Source organism: Petaurus breviceps, unplaced genomic scaffold (genome assembly GCF_028583685.1).
Source record: "Petaurus breviceps papuanus isolate PSGF00001 unplaced genomic scaffold, PetGlider_PUasm1.0 221, whole genome shotgun sequence".
NCBI classification, from domain to species: domain Eukaryota; kingdom Metazoa; phylum Chordata; class Mammalia; order Diprotodontia; family Petauridae; genus Petaurus; species Petaurus breviceps.
The window spans coordinates 3,929,476-3,948,948 of record NW_027185877.1 but is presented as its reverse complement, the minus strand read 5'-3'; the positions used below and the strand labels follow the sequence as shown (position 1 = coordinate 3,948,948).

At 37.1% G+C, this 19,473-nt stretch overlaps 1 protein-coding gene and 1 long non-coding RNA gene across 6 annotated transcripts in view; one reads left to right on the top strand and one right to left on the bottom strand.

Annotated features, from left to right (window-relative positions):
- Positions 1-19,473, top strand: part of SYT1 (synaptotagmin 1) — a 766,356-nt gene that overhangs the window by 559,603 nt on the left and 187,280 nt on the right. For all 4 annotated transcript variants that reach the window (XM_069094803.1, XM_069094804.1, XM_069094805.1 and 1 more), the window contains 2 exons: positions 2,525-2,692; positions 7,286-7,453. In XM_069094803.1, the coding sequence (XP_068950904.1) occupies positions 2,525-2,692; positions 7,286-7,453 (336 nt within the window). The remainder of the gene's footprint in view (positions 1-2,524; positions 2,693-7,285; positions 7,454-19,473) is intronic.
- The window catches only part of LOC138166378 (uncharacterized), a 73,117-nt gene that overhangs the window by 3,981 nt on the left and 49,663 nt on the right, over positions 1-19,473 (bottom strand). For both annotated transcript variants that reach the window (XR_011169585.1, XR_011169584.1), the window contains one exon: positions 7,840-7,911. This is a non-coding gene — a long non-coding RNA (uncharacterized lncRNA). The remainder of the gene's footprint in view (positions 1-7,839; positions 7,912-19,473) is intronic.

The window sequence follows — 19,473 nt, the reverse complement described above, 5'->3', positions numbered from 1 at the left end:
GATAGATAGATAGATAGATAGATAGATAGATAGATAGATAGATAGATAGATAGATAGATAGATAGATAGATAGATAGATTGATTGATTGATTGATTATAGAAGGAGAGAGAGAAGAGAGGGAAAAAGAAAGAGCTGAAGAGAGAGGAAAAGGAGGGGGGAGAGAGAGAAAAAGAGAGAGAATGAGAATCAAAATAGGGACACCATCTGAAATTCTACCTGGGGGAATCTTTGGCATTATATACAAGGTTTTTTGCAATTTGATTTGTTAATTGAATGATTGATATTCAATAGGGAGAAAAGAATCTAAAAAACATTTTAAAACCCAACGCTTCATTCTAATTAAAAAATGTACATCCTTGCTTAGCGGAAGTAGTGGACCACATTAGAATGCTGTTGGGGAACCCACTTAATATTTCTCCAAGACAAAAAAGGGTGATACTTCTTTCTTAGACAGGAATCTGAGAAAGAAGGAAATGTGTAACTTTACATTTTCAAACTAGAATTTTCCAAAAGTTTCATAACTAGAAATAATTAGTGCTTCCTTTACAACAATGTTGTGGGTTTGATTTCTCGGAAGTGAAAAATGGGTTTGATTCATGAAGCAAATGACTTCCTGGTTGTACAAATTGTTAGGTAAATAGTGGCTACAAAATCATCATCACAGTTTGCAAAGAGGTGGATTCTTTGTTGTTTTCCTGGTGCACATTTAAAAATCTCATGCCATCTTGTATGTATTGTTTGGTTATCTTCCAGCATCTCCTTTCCTATATATATACATATATATATCTTTATGCCCTTGTCAGTAAAATAGTATGCTGATGTTGCAAAAGGCAATGAAAGCAATAAAGCAGAAAATCCATTACCATTGAATGCATCAGGCTGGGATAGCAATTGAGTCATGCTGACCACATCACACTTAGGAGCAAAGTGATTGAGTTGTGTACAGAATGGGTTGGTCTGGCCTTTTTGTTGTTTAGGAAGTGAATTGCTTTTTTACTCAATTAGCTAAAATTCATGGATCCGTTTTTTTCACCCTTGAATGAGTAAAGCTCTGTGGTAGATCCAGACCCTATAGCTTTATTTGTGAACTTTTACATTCATAAATTAACAGAGATGGGAGATGCCTCCATAATCTGTCCCCAGAATCTTTGGTGGTAAGACAGTGACAGGGACCTAGATATGGCTAGATTTTAGTTCTTTTTTCCCATGCAATGATTACCAGAAAACAACCAGGAAGACATCCATCAGACTTGAAGATGAACACAGAGATCATTTGTATATTTGGTTAAAAACAGAATCTTTTTCATTTTCACATTATAAAACACATCAGTATTCATTTTGCTATACATAGTTAAAATTACAGTATCAAGGTGTGATGTGTGAGTGTTAGAACAGGAAGAAATTTTAGAAATCCTCTCCAGGGTTCCTTAACCTGTCTGTGAATTTCTTTGAATATTTTGATGGCTACATTTCAATATAATTGGTTTTCTTAGTAATCTCATCAATTTTATTTTATATCCTTCAAAAAAAAGTATTCTGGTATTCTGAGAAAGTGTCCATAGGCTTCACCGGATTGTCAAAGGGGTCACAACACAAAAAAAAAGTCAAGAGTTGCCTGATCTTGAGAAGGTCCAACCTTCTCCTTTTACCTTGCACAGCCCTCCCTCACTCAGATCAAAGTCAACTACAAGTCATGTCATCATTTCCCTGAAGTCATGGTCCTCTTCGAAAATGAGGACAAACACAATCTTCTTTTATCTACAGATGAGGAAAAAAGCACCTCAGATTAGTGATATGACTGGTCCAAGTCCCATAACTAACATATGACACACCTAAGATTCAAGTCCCTATCTTCTGACTCCTTTCATACAATTCTCACCCATCAAAAAGATGATATTAATTAGCTATAACTAAAATGAATCATTGCCAGATATTTGTACCAAAGTGAAGGTCAAGTTTGAAGGAGACTGGATGATCTAATTTTCTCATCCAAAATGCTCCCTATTTTCTAAGAAATTTATATTTAACTAGTTGAAGGGGGATGCTTTAGAATAGAAACTGCTTAGTTATAATTATAGATGTATGATTGTTTAACAATGTATTTCCATCTACAAATCATGCCCTTCAAAGAAAAATAATGCACAAGAGCTTTTAGCAACTGGAAAGTTATTTGATTGCAACGCTTTTGCAAATATGAATTCTGTATTTAACTGTAATCAGCAGCCCTTTAAAAGCCTCTTTTGTGCTTAAAACCAGCCTTCCTAGAGCCAGCATCTGCCATAATTGGTTTTCTGAAGCCTATAGCTTCCCTTCATTTGCCTTCTGTGATTCAGGTTCCTGCAGGGATGGAAGTTTATTAAAAAGGGATCAACAAGCAAAAAGTTAAAAAGTGAAAGGGGGAAAAATGCTAGAAAATGGTGTACATGTAAATAAATCAATGCCCCCCCCCAAAAAAAAAACCATAGCTATTTAATGATTTTATCTGATGTTTGGTTTGTTTGTTTTTTTCTTCTTTCCTCTTAGCTCTTGGTAGGGATCATCCAAGCGGCTGAGCTTCCTGCCTTAGATATGGGTGGTACATCAGATCCCTATGTGAAAGTATTCCTGCTGCCTGATAAAAAGAAGAAATTCGAGACAAAAGTCCACAGAAAGACTCTTAATCCTGTCTTCAATGAGCAGTTTACTTTCAAGGTATTTTTAAAATAATGTCATCATTATTTTCTTTAGTTGCTTGTGTATTCTAACAGTTTATCTAACTTCACGAAATTTCTGACACACAATTTATGACCCAAAGTCTCCATAGAGTTTTGTTTCTCATGTAAAAATCTTTGTTTCGATACAGTGATTTAAATGTTTGTTTGTGGGGGGGGGGGTCCCTGTAAGGGTCAGATATCCAGTTATTTTAATATGGATATCATGTATCTTAAAGTAATAAGTTTATAATCATTAAACAAAAAAAAAATTCTGACTCAAATCACAGAGTACATATAAAATTTAGTTTATTTCTGAATTATAAGTGGAATAAACACACAACATTTACTTTGATGGTCCTATATGTGTGCAGGGTTTCACTGAATAATCAAAAACCACATAGCTTAACTTACTCTCAAGAATTATTCTAATATTTTGTTTTTTTCTGGGATCTGATCTCCTCCTGTTACTTTTGACCTTTCCTTTAGTGTGTTCCATCTTAGCACAATAGTTTACCTTCACAAAAAGAACAAGAGGCCATTATGACCTCGATAATAACTCAGCAAGAGTGATCTCCCTGAAGGCCTATCAGGTTCCCCACCCCTGCAGACCATTGCTACATACATAAGTTTTGTGCATTTTAGCTTGGAACCATTCATAAAATGATCCCTTTGCAGTATATTTTAGTGGAATATTTTATGTGACGATGTTTTTTTAAAATCCATGACTGAAAGCAATAAATTTCTGAGAAATAAAATGCTCATATACTGAAAAGCCCCTCTCCCTATCAGCTTAATTCATATCCTACACTGAGCATAGGTCAGCAGGATAGCAAATGTCCAGTTATTCTAGCGGGGGGGGGGGGGTTGGGTAGAACAATGAGGGCAGTTGTCACCAGTGGCCACTGATCCTTGCAGTTTGACCAGATCAGGCTCATGCTTCCTTCCACAATCCACACATAAACACAAGTTATGAGGTCCTTGAAAGCAGGGACTGTTTGCCTTTCTTTATATTCTCAACTCTTAGAATAGTGCCTGGGACATTTTAGGTACTTAATAAATGTTTATTAACTTGAAAAGCTAGTAGTAAGACATCCCGGGAGTCCCCACTCTCATGAGTACACAAGGCAAGGACATATAATTCTCATGACAGCTAGTTTTTAACTCTGAATTCAAGAAGGGAATCCCAGGCATTGGAGGCTAAGAGTTCCCCCGAGTAAGAAGTCTCATTTGTTTCCTGACTGTGGAATCATTCATACTCACGTAATAACCTTTCCAGTACAACTGAGAAATGAGAAGAGAAGGAGGTCAGATTGCTAGAATCAGAGGAATTATCAATGCTGATAAGATAAACATCAGTCTAGACTCACTGTATTTCTTTTTTCTTTGACTGGGAGGTGGGATGTGAAGAATAAGGAATTGGCAATATCTAATAGGAATGCAGTAACAGCTGTACCAAAAATGGTTGATTGCTCACCTCCCGCCATGCTCCTGTGCCCTTCCTCTCTCAGCTTCTTTGCTGTGACAGGAAGGTTCCCTTGACTATAGCTATGTGGTGTGAATAAAACTCTCTCCAAATATGTTCACCTCTTCCTAGTTACCTTTTTTTCTTTTTTTAAAGAGTTCCCTGTTGTTAGCATTCAAGAATTTTAGCTGCTAATAATTATTGTTGATCAATTGCACTCTGTTGCCAGACATTCAAAATATTCCACTGCCAACAAAATCATTGCATTTCATGTATAATTCATCTGTCATCTTGTAAACTTATTTTCAAGTTGGTTTTTTTTTATTAGTGATGAATAAACCCACCCCCAACCATATATTCATTTTATTAGGAACCTTCTCAAGGCAATTCTTTGAACGAAAAGGAAGGGCCCAGATGGTGAAAATTTGGGGGCTTGTGACAACACACTAGGAGGTCTGTGATCTGGGGTCGGGTAAAGGCTTTGTGCTGCCTTGCAAATTACCTCATATAGGTAATTACCTAATCCACATATATGTAAGGTCAGCCCTACATTCTACACGGTGCCCAAAAACCTGATTGATTTAGTTCAAGTCAGTCTTATTTTTAATTAGTCAAGCCAATGTAAAATGTAATAAAAAGGGTTTGGGGGGATGTTGAGAGTAACTTGATTATCTAAATTTTGTACTTTTAGATCCATTTAATTTTGGTATTATATTAAAAAGGCAAAAAAGATCAATTTGGAGAAATTAAACCATTAGGTTTGCCAAAAGTTTATATATGTGTGTATGTGTATGTATATATGTGTGTGTGTGTGTGTGTGTTGCGTGTGTGTGTTGTGTTATATCAGCAGTGTGGTGTATGAATAGGGAGCTGACCTTGAAGAGAGGAATAGTTAGATTCAAATCCTGTCTCTGCCATATATGGCCCATGTGACCCTAGGAAAGGAAACTCTCTAAGGCTTGAAGTTACACAACAGGTGTCAACTGTGTTGCTAGAGGGAGTTTCCTCTCCTTGGAGGTCATAAAAACCATAGGTTCAGTCTTTATTCCCTCATATACAGATTAACACTTTGAAGGTAATGCATCAAGAATACCTAGGAAGTTTTTAAAAATTATTAACATCCTAACATAAAATATTTAATCCCAGAACTTCGGATTTAGCTAAAGTATACTTGGGGGTTGAAAGGTAGGGTATGGGGCAGAAGCAAGTAAGAAGAGACGGGGGAATGTTGAGGGAGGGAAGGTTGGCAGCTACTGACTAAATGACCATTAACTTAGATGTACTAAATCTTTTTAAATGGGAGAAACAAATGATCTGCCAATCTTGAATCTATATTTAACGTGCCTTACCTGCTTAATCACCCATAGAAAAATTGGGGGAAAACGGGGGAAAATTTTTCAAGGTTATAAAATAGGTGTGCAAATTAAAAGACAGAAAAATAGAAACAAAAAACCCAATTTAAGATTCAAATATTCTTAATGCATTATCTTCTTAATTAGAAAGATATTTGATAATGTAGACAAGTTATAAGCTCCTCTATTCAATTATAAGTTTCTTAAGGGGCAGGGACTGACTTTGGTTTGCCTCTTTTTGTTTCTCCTATGCTTAGTACAGTGTGTGACACATAGTAGGTATTTAAGAAATGTTTGATTGATTGCTTCTTACATGCCATCAAGAAGTTCACAGTCTAATGAGGGAGAAAACATTCAAACAACTATATGCAAGCAAGTTATATTATAGAGGATAAATTTAAGATAGTTTACAGAGGAATGGCACTGGCACTATGGGGGATCAGAAAAGGTTTCTAGTAATTTTTTAAATATGTAATAAAAATTTGAAGTTCAAAATAATAGCTTCTTTACAAAACAAGCAATACCAAATAGATTTTTAAATTATATTTTAAGGAATTGAAGCACTTGTTTGGTAATATAGCAAAATATCCTACCTCTTATTTCCCTTTTTGATATATAAATAATGGAGGAATGTTAACTGGACCAAAAGATTATCATTTTTTGCCATAAATATGGTAGAAAGTGTATTAAAATCAACTGAGCCCTCAACACAAATCTGAACAGTTTCTTAATAAACCATTTCTAGTCAGCTACTCAAGTATAACTTACTTGATGTACACTGCTTTTCCTGAATTCTAAAAAGCATCACTAATAAATATCCCAACCCAGTACATTTATCTTGGCAATATTTGAACAGTTGGGGGAGTTAACAGGAGTTAACATTCTCCTACCATACATTTTTAAGCATGTCACACCTGAGAATTATCATATAACACTAATATTGTAAATAATCATTTCTTAGTTAAAAGCTTACTGATGAGTAAATGATTGAAAGAGAATAAGACAACTTGGGAGGTGCGTTTAAATCATCCAATTGCCCAGAGCCCTATTTATTAATTCAACTTAGTTCAACATTTTTGTGTCCGTTGAGTATAGACACCATGATAGGTTCTAAGGATTCAAAAAACAAACAAAAACAAATATTCTTTCATTAGAGGAAAGGGAGGTATTATAATAATATTAAAGAAGAAGAGTGAATATAGTTGTTGCAGAAGGGAGAGAATACTAATGGCTACAGGAATCAAGTGAGACTACTAGGCTATGGTATTCCAATTGTTTAAAAAAATTCATGAACCTTTCAAAATGTGTAAGCTACTCCTATGAATAAGTTTCTCATTTTAAGGAACTGACTCATTTTAGCAAGAAATCTTTACTACAAGAAAACTAATTCTAGCAGTAGCCTATGCAGTTGACCTGCTTTATGTGTTTTTCTCGAAGAGATGCATGCATCTTCTCAGTTTTGATAGCATGGCTATGCAGAAATTATTGTTCTTATTAAGATTGTTACAAGCTACTGAATCTCTGAGGCAAAGAGATAAATGAGTGTTGTAGCCTCATTTTCCCCTGAATAATTCAAGTCTCAGAAAGTAAAATCAAATGAGTCTATTAAAAAAAAAAAGAAAAGAAAACACCACCACCATAATTTTCTTCCAGTGCTGCTTATTAAAAGCTTGGCCATTAAAAGCTAAGTACTGTAAACTAATTTGCAATATAGCAAGTTCTCTATTTTCTGAGCCAGCCATTTCATCTCTCTTTATTTGATTTTTTTTTAACATAGGTGCCCTACTCAGAATTAGGAGGGAAAACTCTGGTGATGGCAGTCTATGATTTTGACCGTTTCTCTAAGCATGATATCATTGGGGAGTTTAAAGTAGCCATGAATACAGTGGACTTTGGCCATGTGACTGAAGAATGGAGGGATTTGCAAAGTGCTGAGAAGGAAGAGGTAAGAAAACTATTGCTGCTTTAGTGTTTGATGCTAACCTCTCTTATTGTCTAGACTTATTAATTAATTACAAAGAGAAAGGTGTTTCTGACCTTATGCAAGGTTCTGGGCTACTGATCAAATTCAGTCAAATATAGAGTCCTAGAAATTGGTAGTCTCCTAAAAAGCATATAGGCTTTACAGGAACTACATAAAAGAAAATGAAAAGATTGATGCATAACATCTATAAACAATTCCCACATTCACTTTGATTTGACACAAAAATACTCTTATGAATGTGTGCCAAAGAGGCTACAAAAATCCTTTGTCTTCAGAAGGACAGGGAAAAACATGATGTCTCCCTTTTTCTATAGTCATTCTGGTATTTTCTATTCTGAATTACTTACCTAATAGGAGAAAGAAAAACGGCATGTTTTCCATAATTATTTCTCTTGCTGGAAGACAATTCATTGTTCCTCCTAAAGACAGGCCAAGCATGATTGGTGAAACATTAGATGGAATTCACAAAGGCTGAGACTTAAATCCATTTTTTTTAATGGCTCCTCTTTTGACAGTGTCTTTCACAGAGTTTCTCCCCCCCCCCCCCGGTTTTAATAGTACAGCCCATTGTTTTTTAGTGATTTAAAATGGGAAGTTCAATACTTTCATCGCATTTAAACTATACCAGAATCAATTCTATTTGATTATACTTTTCCTGTATGGCACAGCATGGATATGTTGGAGTCTGTCCAGCTGGGTGGGACCAGTCTAAACAGCAGTTTGACTCACTGAATTACTGAGGCAGTCCCATTTCCAGCCATACTGAGGTCTGTTCTGCCATCACAACACCAGCATTCTCAAGTTACCTCTGGCTACTTCTGGTCTTCCAGATTACAAACTAACTCAGTTGTGAATGTTCAGAAAAGTGCAAGTCACCATCTGGTGAGGAAAGGACCAAAGTAGCCTGGCAGAGACGGAATTCAAACCTTCCCTGGGATTGCTGTATCCAACACATCTCCTTAGACTACCATGAAAAATGGCATCTGCCCTGGTTGAGTGCATAATAACGCTTCCATTCAGCAAGGTCACTAAGCAGGGTGTTCAGCTGGGCCAGGGTTGAATATATCTCAGTGAATAAGGCCAAGTTGTTCAGAATTGTTTCTGTATCGTTGTTGTCATTTTGGTTTTAGTGTTCATCCTGGTAGGATTTTTTCTTTCTTATAGCACAGGCGATATAAGGACAAGAGCTGTGATTTCACTGGTATAGAGAAGGAAACTCCTTGTGCTTATACAACTCAGCACCTTCTCTGCAACTGAGAGTCTGAGAGAGTTGCCTAGTGCAGAAGGGTCAGGCACAGAGCCCATAACACTTCAGAGTGCTGCCTGATACAGATCAGAATATAATTGGGAAATATTTAACAAAATAAATAGACACAAACCATAAATATTAATATGTGGTTTTCTAAGTTAATATCTGTGCAACTAGGAGGTACAATAGATAGAGTGCAGGGCTTGGAGTCAGGAAGACTCATCTTTCTGAGTTCAAATCCAGCTTCAGATATTTCCTAGCTGTGTGACCCTGGGCAAGTCACTTAATCCTGTTTGCCTCATCTGTAAAATGAACTGGAGTAGGAAATTGCAGACCACTCTAGAATCTTTGCTAAGAAAGTGCCAACTGGGATCACAAAGAGTTGGACATAACTGAAGCAACTCAACAACAACACAGTCAATATATGGCTCTCAGGAGTCTTTCTCTATGGTTTAGTGGCCCCCATTGCTATTTGAGTTTGATACCACTGGCCTACAGTACTGAGAAGTCAAACAACTTACCCAAGATCTCACAGCCAGTGTCATCGGAACCAAGAACTGAATCTAGGTCTTCTGAACTCTGAGGCTGGCTCTCTGTCTACTACAGCATGTTACCTTTCTCTTATTTCTTGACGTCTAAATAAAATGTCATCAATCTAAGGGAAAAAATTCAAATCATTCCAAAGTGGGTTTTCTGACTTTTTTTAATTGACTAACTTAACCAATGAGGTTAGTCAAAACTGGGCAATTATTTAGTGCATAGAGTGAGTACATTTATAGGTACGAGCCAATACACACACACACACATATAACATACAACTAAATAGGTCTATACATGTACATAGACATCTATACACATAGGTATATATACACACATATGTTTGCATCTATTTGTGCACACTGTGTATTCCCACACATGTATACACATCACGTGTATGCTGTATCATATGTATATTGTGTAGACACATAAATGGATTCCCTACTTACATGTATTGATATAGAACAGAAACATTTTCATCTATATAAATTCATTTGTTAATATAAATGTAGTTCTTTATTCAGTATGACTAAGTCCATATCTAGCAACATGAAGCCAAATGTCTGGATGCAAAGAGAAACAATGAGTCACTCATTCAGAATGTTTCCAGATGTCTAGATCTGAACATCATGCAGACAAACATTCATTGGTTGAATTTTTCCATTTCTCTCCAGATGTTTGACTGCACAGTAATCTCTTCATGATCAGGGAACCAAGGATCATGCTTCTTTTTGTCACCTCTTGTCCCTGGATATTGCATTGCAAGCCCCTAGACCAGGAGTCCTGGGAATAGTCCAGGAAACCGGGCCTGTGTCTTTTAAAGCTTGTTAAGGATAGGAATAAAGACTAGGCTTGTGATTTCATTGGTCCATGAGAACGGTGGGTGAGGAAACCCCCTTTATCCATGCAGTTTGGCACCTTCTCTTCAATTTAGTCATAGAGTGTTGTCTAGAACTTTGACAGGTTTAAGTGACTTAACCAGGACCACACCTCCAGTATGTGTCAGAGGTAGTATTGGAACCCAGGTTTTTCTGACTTTGAGAGTGGTTTTCTATCCACTCTACCCAAACTGCCTCTCTTGAAAAGAAACATTTGGTTTTTCTAACATCATTATTATTTTTAAAGCTCTTGTGGAAGGGTTGCTGGGTTCTGTTGTTGTTTGCTTCATTCTATTTTGTTTGTCCTTCATTCTTGAAGAGGATCATAGCATCAGGGAAATGATGACATGACTTGCAGTTACTTGGTTTGGGTAAAGAAGAGCTGTGCAAGGTCACCAGCCTGACTTTCTTCTCCAGAGCCATCTGGGTCCAGTGACCAGATATTCATCAGGATGACTGGAGATGACCCAGGATGCAATGGGAGACCCTGGCCCTTTTAGGCTAAAGCCTTTTTAGGTTCTTTCTTTGAGTGAGGTAGCACCCATTCAGTGAATAGGCCTCTTTAAAAAGTGAGTCAAGAGAAAGGCCCCTTTGATAAAAAAAAAAAATCAAACTGGGAAGGGAACACCCTCAGTGTTGCTGGCCCTTCAATCTCAAAGACCATGAGGTCAGGGAAATAATGACATGACTTGTAGTTGACTTTCATTTGAGTGAGGGAAGGCTGTGGAAGGTCACCAGCCTCGCTTTCTCCTCCAGAGCCTTCCTTCATTCTCTTTATGTACATAATATTTAGTCACATTTGATAGAGATTCAGATTATTTGTTCTGGTGACTTCATAAATGGATGCCAACACTAGATTAACTATCAGGGTGTCCACCATATTGCTTGAAGGCATTCCTGTGACTTCAGTATTCCCACTGATGTATCTTCTAGTCACCTGGATTAAACATTTGATTTCTAATAAATTTTCCTGCCATACAGTTTAGTCATTCACAAATACAGCAATGTCTTGGATCTTCTCTAATTTCTCCATTTCCAAGATCATGAATTCTGAAATTTTTCTCTGATCAACACTTCTTAGCCTTGCACTCTTTCTTTATTGCTGCTCCCTCTTCTCCCAGACCACCAGGCAGTTTTGTTTCACTTGCCTCCCCACCCTACCTGGCCCCATGATCTGCCTTTCCAATGATGTTCCAGTCAGCACTTTTAATGTTTTCTTGACTATCTGCTACACATTCCCTTGACAATCTCAGCTCTGGGTACACACTACTGTCTTCCTTCATTCCTTTCTGCTCCTTCACCTTAGTCTTTGAAGATATTAGAATAAAGTTTATAACCACGCTGACTCTTTACATGATAATTTCTTGCTATCTAGTGTTAACTAGGCTCTCACTTCATCGGAGTTATCCCTTTATTCTTCTCTATTTATTTCCCTTTTACTTTTCCCACAGTATTTTTCAATATTTCCAAAGCTCCTGAACCTCAACCTACCCCTTCACTTTCAGAATCCAATTGCTTCATACTTTATGAGCACTAGGCCTTTCTGGTGGGAATAAGCTCAACTTTTCTCCAGTCCATTTTAAAATTTATCTATAGCCTTTCCTTCACAATGACTCAATTAGAAGGATTTCACATTCTTTTCAAAGCAAAATAATAATACCTAGCATTTATATGGCACTTTAAAGTTTGCAAAACATTTTCCATATGTTATAGTAATAATAGTTAACATTTATATATTAACACTTTCAGATTTGCAAAGCACTTTACGTATATAACAAAAATAATGTTCATATCATATTCTAAGGCTTGCAAAGCACTTTATGCATATTATTTCATTTGATCTAGACAACAACTCTGTGACATGAGTACTGTTATTATCTTCATTTAACAGATGAGGAAACTGAGACCAAGTAGGTTAAGTGACTGGCTAAGGACCACACAACTCAGATCTTTCTGATTCCAGGTTGGGCCTTCTATCCACTACCTGACATAAATACTCCACTTCATTCTTCCTATATCTCTTGAAGACATTACATCCTCTTAATCAGTCTAGAAATCTTGAAGACATCCTTACTTTTTCCAGTTAATCATCAAGGCTATCCTTCAAAAGATCCAGGGTCTACTGGCTCTTTCCTTTGCCTTCTAGTCCCATCTCCACTACCATGTTCCCAAGCTCATTATTAACTTGGACCCAAACTATTTCAATTGCCCATTAATTGATCCTTCCTCTTTTAAATCTCTCTCTACCCCAATGTACCATACCACTGTCAGAATAAACCAAGATATAGTTCTGATTGTATCAGCTTCTTATTAATAAACTTTCATTTGCTTCCCATTGCCTAAAAAGTTAAATCTAATATTTAAGATGTGGCATTTAAGGTTTTCCATAAAATGTTCCCAATCTACTTTTCCAGATTTCTTTCCCATCATCACTCTTCAAGCACTCTATAATCCACCTAAATTAGTCTCATAGCACGTGTCTTCTTGCCTCCAATATGTTGTGTTTTGGGCCTGGAATATGTTTTTCTTCACTTCTTGGTCTAAAGCTAAGATCTCATGATCCAGGAAATTCCCTCCCTCAAACCTTGCTTGTTGAAAGATTCAAATAATCTTTCAAAGCTCCATTCAAAGGCTACTTTTTCCATGAAATTTTCTTTGATCCCCCAGTCCAAAGGTATTTTCTGTCTTCCCTACCTTCCTGTCACATTCTCTTAGCACTTCTCTCCTTTTGGTATGGTGGCAATTTGCCTATTTAAGGCAGGGGAACTAATCACAGAAAAGTGGCCAAAATGAGGTATTAAATTTAACTGTAAAAATGTTCCCAGGATGAACAATGATAAGCTATAGCCCTAATGACCTTTTGAAAAGTCAGTACACACTAGTCTGATACAGAGGATCATAGGAACTTAGGTCTTCATATACCTAGAAAGGACCTCAGAGGCAATCTTGTCCAATATCCTCATTTCACAGATTAGGAAACTGAGGCTCAGGAAAGGTATTTGACTTTCACAAAACTATATTATATAGTAAGAGTCAGAGCTAGAATTTGACTATAGATCCTCTGACCTACAGCTGGGTGGTACAGTAGATAGAGCACCAGGTCTGGAGTCAGGAAGAATTGAGTTCAGATCCAGCCTCAGACACTTTATGATGTGACCCTGAGCAAGTCACTTTACCTTGTTTGCCTCAGTTTCCTGATAGGGAAAATGAGCTGAAGAAGGAAATGGCAAACCACTCTAGTATCTCTGCCAATAAAACCCACCTGAAGAGCCAAACCACAACTAAAATGATCCGAAAATCACAGCCTCTAACTCCAGAGCCAGTGCTTTCCTAAGTGCCCACTTCCTGATGGAAGATATAAAAGATAAAAGGATCTGGCAAAGGAAAGGAAGTCATGAGAGCAGTGGTACTAGCTCACATTTATATAGCACATTAAGGTCTGCAAGGTACTGTACATATGTAATTTCAATCCTCATAGTGTAGATGAGGTAGGAACTATTATTATTCCCATTTGACAAGAAACTGAGACATGGCGGTTAAGACACAGTTAGTACATGTCCGAGGCCACATTTGAACTCCAAGATCAGTAGCTATCTATGTCCCAGACTGGAAAAAATCCCATGATGTCAGAAAAACCAAAGCCCAGGCAGATGCAGCCACCACATAGAAAGAGGTCAGTAAGAAAGAGTAAGGTTGCTCATGCCCGACGGAGTCCTGCTCCTTTTCTCTATGGTGACTGCCTCTGCCCAGACTTCTGCTCACCTAGTCCCTATGGCTTCTCATAGCCACCCCTTCACCACTCATGATCCCTTCTTCTCCCTGTCTTCTGCAGATGTGGCCAGGAGCTGCCTTTTTCTTAAGAATCTGACTTCCAAGTAGACCGACATAATTGACTTTTAAAGGTCAACCCCCTGGCAATGGTCTATCTTTGTTCACCTTTAGCTCAACTCCTTATTTAATTCACTCATAGTACTTGTTCACACCTCATAATGGAATCTCTGGCCCTCCTCATTTTTATAGTTAAGTACCTCCTTATCAGCCCCTTTTCTGTAATTAGGTCTTTTATGGACATTCCATGGCCATTTAATCTTCCCTCCCTCCAAAGGACAGAGCTCCTTGAGGGCAGAGACTGTCTTTTCCATCTTTGTATTCTTTAGCGGCACCTTATGTGGGCCTTTTATTTGAAAGGTGCACATTAAATGTTGGCTATATGTAATTGAATTGTGTCTCTATCTCCTTTTGCTTTTTATCCTCTTTCTTCCTCCTCTGCCTTCAGACTGAACACGTTTTCATTGCCATAGTCAAGAGAAATTGGGCCACTTTACATAGGCCTTTCCTTATTTTTCTCAACACTTTGGCGTTTTCCTTTATTATTATGTGGGAAACTTAGCAGAAAAAGAATTGATAGTTTATGAAATAAATCTTTGGAAGACTAACCCTGTGCACAGACTTTTCTATAATAAATGGAGTAAGTCTCCAATTACATTTTATATCTGAAGGATTTCTTATTCTTACTGTCTTAGTCTATGTCTATTCATGCTACTGTCCATTAACTGCAGAAAATTATAATTGGGTGAATAAATTGAAGCCTTAGATTGACTTTCTTCTCTTGATTTTAGAGAAGCTGTTTTTCCATTTCACATGACTAATTTGGTTCCTGATTTTGGCTGTGGTTTCGTCAGTCAATTTGCAATGTTATTTTAATGCCAGAACCAACAAAAGAGGAGTATCAGGATAATCCCACAGGAAGTAAGACTTGTACATTCGAGGCAATTCCTTCAGATCTCAGGTTTGTGCCCCTGATACAGAGTCTTTGTAGTTACAAAAATAGGATGTGAAAACTGATTAAATCTATTCATTTTAGTCCTGTGTAACTTTAAAAGAGAAGGGGTAGGATTTGTCAAGATGGTAGAAAATATAAAAATTATAAAGATCAGAAAGCAATTACAAGAGTAGGGATTTTATGTTACTCATACCTGGGGAAGTTACAGTCTTATGACCTAGGAAGGCAATTCACAGTGAAAAGGATAATATATATGAAAATATGGGACATAAGGGTTAAGCCTTCTGAACTAAGCACTGAACAGTTTGGAAAAGAAGGGATTTTGTCAGGGAGATCTACTACTTGATCCCACTATAGGAATGATCCCTCTGACATAGATTATCAGAATTTCTTTTCTGGTTGGGTTATAGCCCACTCACTCATAAAATAAGAGATCGTATAGCAGCCTACTGGTAAGAGCTCTGGTAAGGTTCAAAAACAGAAAACTGTACAAAGGATGCTAACTGGAGTGACTAGGCAAGTCGGTCCTTTTAGTGCCTCAGTTTCCTCATCTGTCAACTGAGCCATTCTTAGACTTCAAGGAGATTGTGTATATAAAGTGCACACCTAAAAACATTAAGAAAATGTTAGTTATTAATAATTCCTACTGCCTAACAGACTTTTTCTAACTTCTGAAGATGGACTCTGCCCTAAAATAATTTACATTTCTGTAGGCTCAGAGATTTTAAAAGCTTACATTATCTTATTGGAGGCTCTGAACAATTCTGGGAGGAAGAAACATGCAAATATTATCTCCATTTTACAGATAAAGAAACTAAGTCTCACAGAAGTTAATCAATGTATCTGTGGCATGGGTCAACGGTTAATAAACATAGGGAAACAAGAATCAAACCCAGGTCTCTTCAAATTCCAAGTTCTTTGTTCTTGACGTTAAACACCATTTCCTCACTAACATTTCATCACTAAACAAATAATCAGAGGCAGCTCAGCTTTCCTTCTCTTGATTTTTTTGAATCACAGGAGTTTATCTCCTCTAAATCCAACTGTCTGGGGGCCAGAGTCAGAGGATAGAGGTGGGGTCATCTTGATATCCATTGATTTCCTGGGATCTTATTTATTTCCCTTCCAAAAAATTCATGGAGACCAGAATCTCAAATGCCTTGATAGAGAATTAAAATGGGTATTTCACTATTCTTAGAGACCTGGTTTTAGCATAACAGTAATTTAGCACATTCTTGAGATTCTCCCTTTTTTATGACTTTTCTCATTGGATCCAATCCAATGAGCATTTATTAAGCACCTAATATGTTTAAGAATGGATACTGTGTTAGGATCTCAGGAGGAACACATGAAATGGGTAAGGGAGGTGCTGCCCTTGAGGATCTTACTTCTTTTTTCCTTTTCTCTCTTTTTTGGGGGATGTAGGGAGAGGGAGATTGGATCTCCCTATCTTACCCATGCTGGAAGTTCAGCAGCTTCCTATGGTCTTTCCTCGCTATTGATCAGCAAAGAAACATTAAAGTAACCAGCTTCATTTTTCCAACCCAGATCACTTCAACCCTCAGATAGCCTATACTGGTAGCAGATTTAGGGCAGGCACCCAATCAGCTTTACCCCACTGTAGCTCAGATGTCCCAAACTCAAGCAACTGACCATCCTCATCCCTACCCAGGAGCAGGGATTGTACCGTTCTGCCCAGAGGAGTTTACATTCTACCCAGGACGAGTAGGGGAGAGTTAAAATTTTTGTAACTATTTTGTAACAGTTCTTTCATTTTATACTTTCCTCAAATTGTGGGAATCTCTCAGCCCTTTTAAGATTCACTTCATATACCACTTCCTTCAAGTGCCATTCTTCATTCCCCTAAATCTTGGTGCTCAACCCCAACAAAATTACTTTGGATTTATTTTTACAAATACATTTTTTTACAAACTTTATATTTAGTCATTATATAGTACATGTTATTTCTCCCTCAAAATAATGTAATTTTCTTGATATCAGGGACCCTTTCATTTTGTCTTTGTATCCATTGCCATGAACCTCATAGGCATAAGTGCTTACTGAATTGAGTTGAACTGAATTATGAAAAATGAACCACTGTTCCCTTAGACTATTGTAAACATGGACTGTCTGAATCTTTAAGGTTAGACCTTACTTCAGAACTTTCCATATTTTTAATAACCCTAGGGAGAATCTCTGTACCCTGACCACTGATAACATGTAAATGATTTGAACTGGCTGGAGAACTATCATTTATTTCCCTTTTTCCTATTCATCATTTCTTATGCCTGACACTTCTATACCTTTTCTCCATACAAAAATATTAGAACAAAGTGTTCTCAGAAATGAGAACAAGGCATTTTGATGAGCACTCAGACAACACATGCAAAATTACTACATTCAGGAAGTCAATCCATTCCACAAGTGTATTAAGCACCTACTTTGGCCAAAGCACTATGCTACAAAGTGATGATAAAAAGCACACTTCCCACCCTTAGTGATTGTTGTTCAGGCTTTTTTCAGTCATGTCTGGCTCTTTGTGACCTTATTTGGAATTTTCTTGGCAAAAATACTGGAATGGTTTGCCATTACCTTCTCCAGCTCATTTTACAGGTGAGGAAACTAAAGCAAACAGGAGTAAGTGACTTGCCTCAGGGTCACACAGCCAGGTTGAATTTGAACTCAGGTCTTCCTGACTCCAGGACCAGAATTCTGTCCACTGCATCACTTAGCTGCTCCTAGGTAACTTACATTCTTATGGGACACAGGACACACACACACACACACACACACACACACACACACACACATACACCTACCTAGATGAATGAATAGAAAATATATACAAAGTATTCGGGCTGGTACTTTTTTGTCCTCCTTAGAGAGTAAATTTGTCATCTCTCATTTTTATGACCTTTGTTAAGGTGATTTCAAGATGAAATTCTTTAATACTCTGCAAATATAACAAATAAATTGATTGCTGAATTTCAGATTAGCTGGGATGTAATTTAATTAGCACCAAAGAAGAGAAGAGAGACTGCTTTGGTGGCTTAATAGAAAATCTATTTTACAAGGGGGGAAATTGCTATTTTAAACTCTAATAAAGTAAACATGTATTGCACAGAAAAATGGATAATGTATGTAATAAAAAATCAAGCATTTTTCATTTTAGAAGGTTAAGGACCAGTTGATTTCATAGAATAAGAGTAAGAAAGGGAAAGCAGTTTGCTGAACCATTAATACACTGTTCTGAAAAAGAAAGTTAATTCTCTTTCCAAACTCCTGGGGTATGTTCATATGAACAAATTCACTACTTTTTAAGAAACATAGTGGAACACACACACACCTACCTGTTAAGTGCCCACCATTTGCAGAACACTGTGCTAGATACTAGAGGAGATACTTAAAAAAAAAAAGGTACAACCCCTGCCTTCAAGGAATTTACAATCTGATTGGGAAAATAAGACACACAAATAACTTTTGACACTTCGATGTCATGCTGGATCTGTGATCTCATAAGATACATGTGGGTACTTCAAAGGACATTCCATTTGTGCTTGCTTTATATACTGATAATTCTTTCTGACTACAATCAATCCAGAAGTAAAAGTCATAACAAATAGTGTTGTATGGGTACAAAATGCTTTACATGCATGATCTCTTTTGATCTTCATCATAACCCTGTAAAGTACCTATTACAAATGTAATGAGAGACAACACCATGTTTCCTTCAGTACTCCATTCCCCAGAATTCTTTATGAGTTCAGTGAGTAATGAGTTCTGGATGCCCCGTTACACAAATATTTTATTATTGTTCAGTTGTATTCAACTCTTTGTGACCTCATTTGAGGTTTGCTTGGCAAAGGTTCTGGAGTGGTTTGCCATTTGACAGATGAGGAAAACAGAGGCAAACAGGTGACTTGCCCAGAATCACAAAGTAAGTGTCTGAGGCGAGATATAAACTCACAAAGATGACTCTTCCTGACTCCATGCCCAGTACTCTATCCACTGCCCCAACACAAATATTTGCCTTCCCATTTTAAAAATAAATCAAGGCTCAGAAAGGTCGAAGAATTTGTCTGCTAAAAAGCAAAGCCGTTTTGTTAAAACCTTATTTGAAAGCCTTTTTGTTGAAACCAAGGCATCTCATTTCAAGTTCAGGGTTTTCTGAACTATATAGCAGGCTGCTTCTCTGTACTTTATAGAAAAAAGAATAAAGGAGATACCCTGTTAAATCAAGGCTGTGTTCCAATATTTCTTCCTATTGTAGGCATGCTTATCTTTCCCCTCATATCTGTTCTTTCTAGAAGAGTTCACACTTACACAGTTGCTTTCCTCCTATGCAGTTCAGGTGCTTTGAGATTTCACCATTATATAAAACTACTTGCCTCAAAGTGAGATTGGTAGATGTTGATATAGCAAAAGGATTCTTGGCCATTTTTGTGTTATGCCCCCTTTTGGAGGTCTGATGAAGGCTATGGAAAATACATAGGATCACAAGAAAACAAATTATGTTGAAATATAATCAAATATA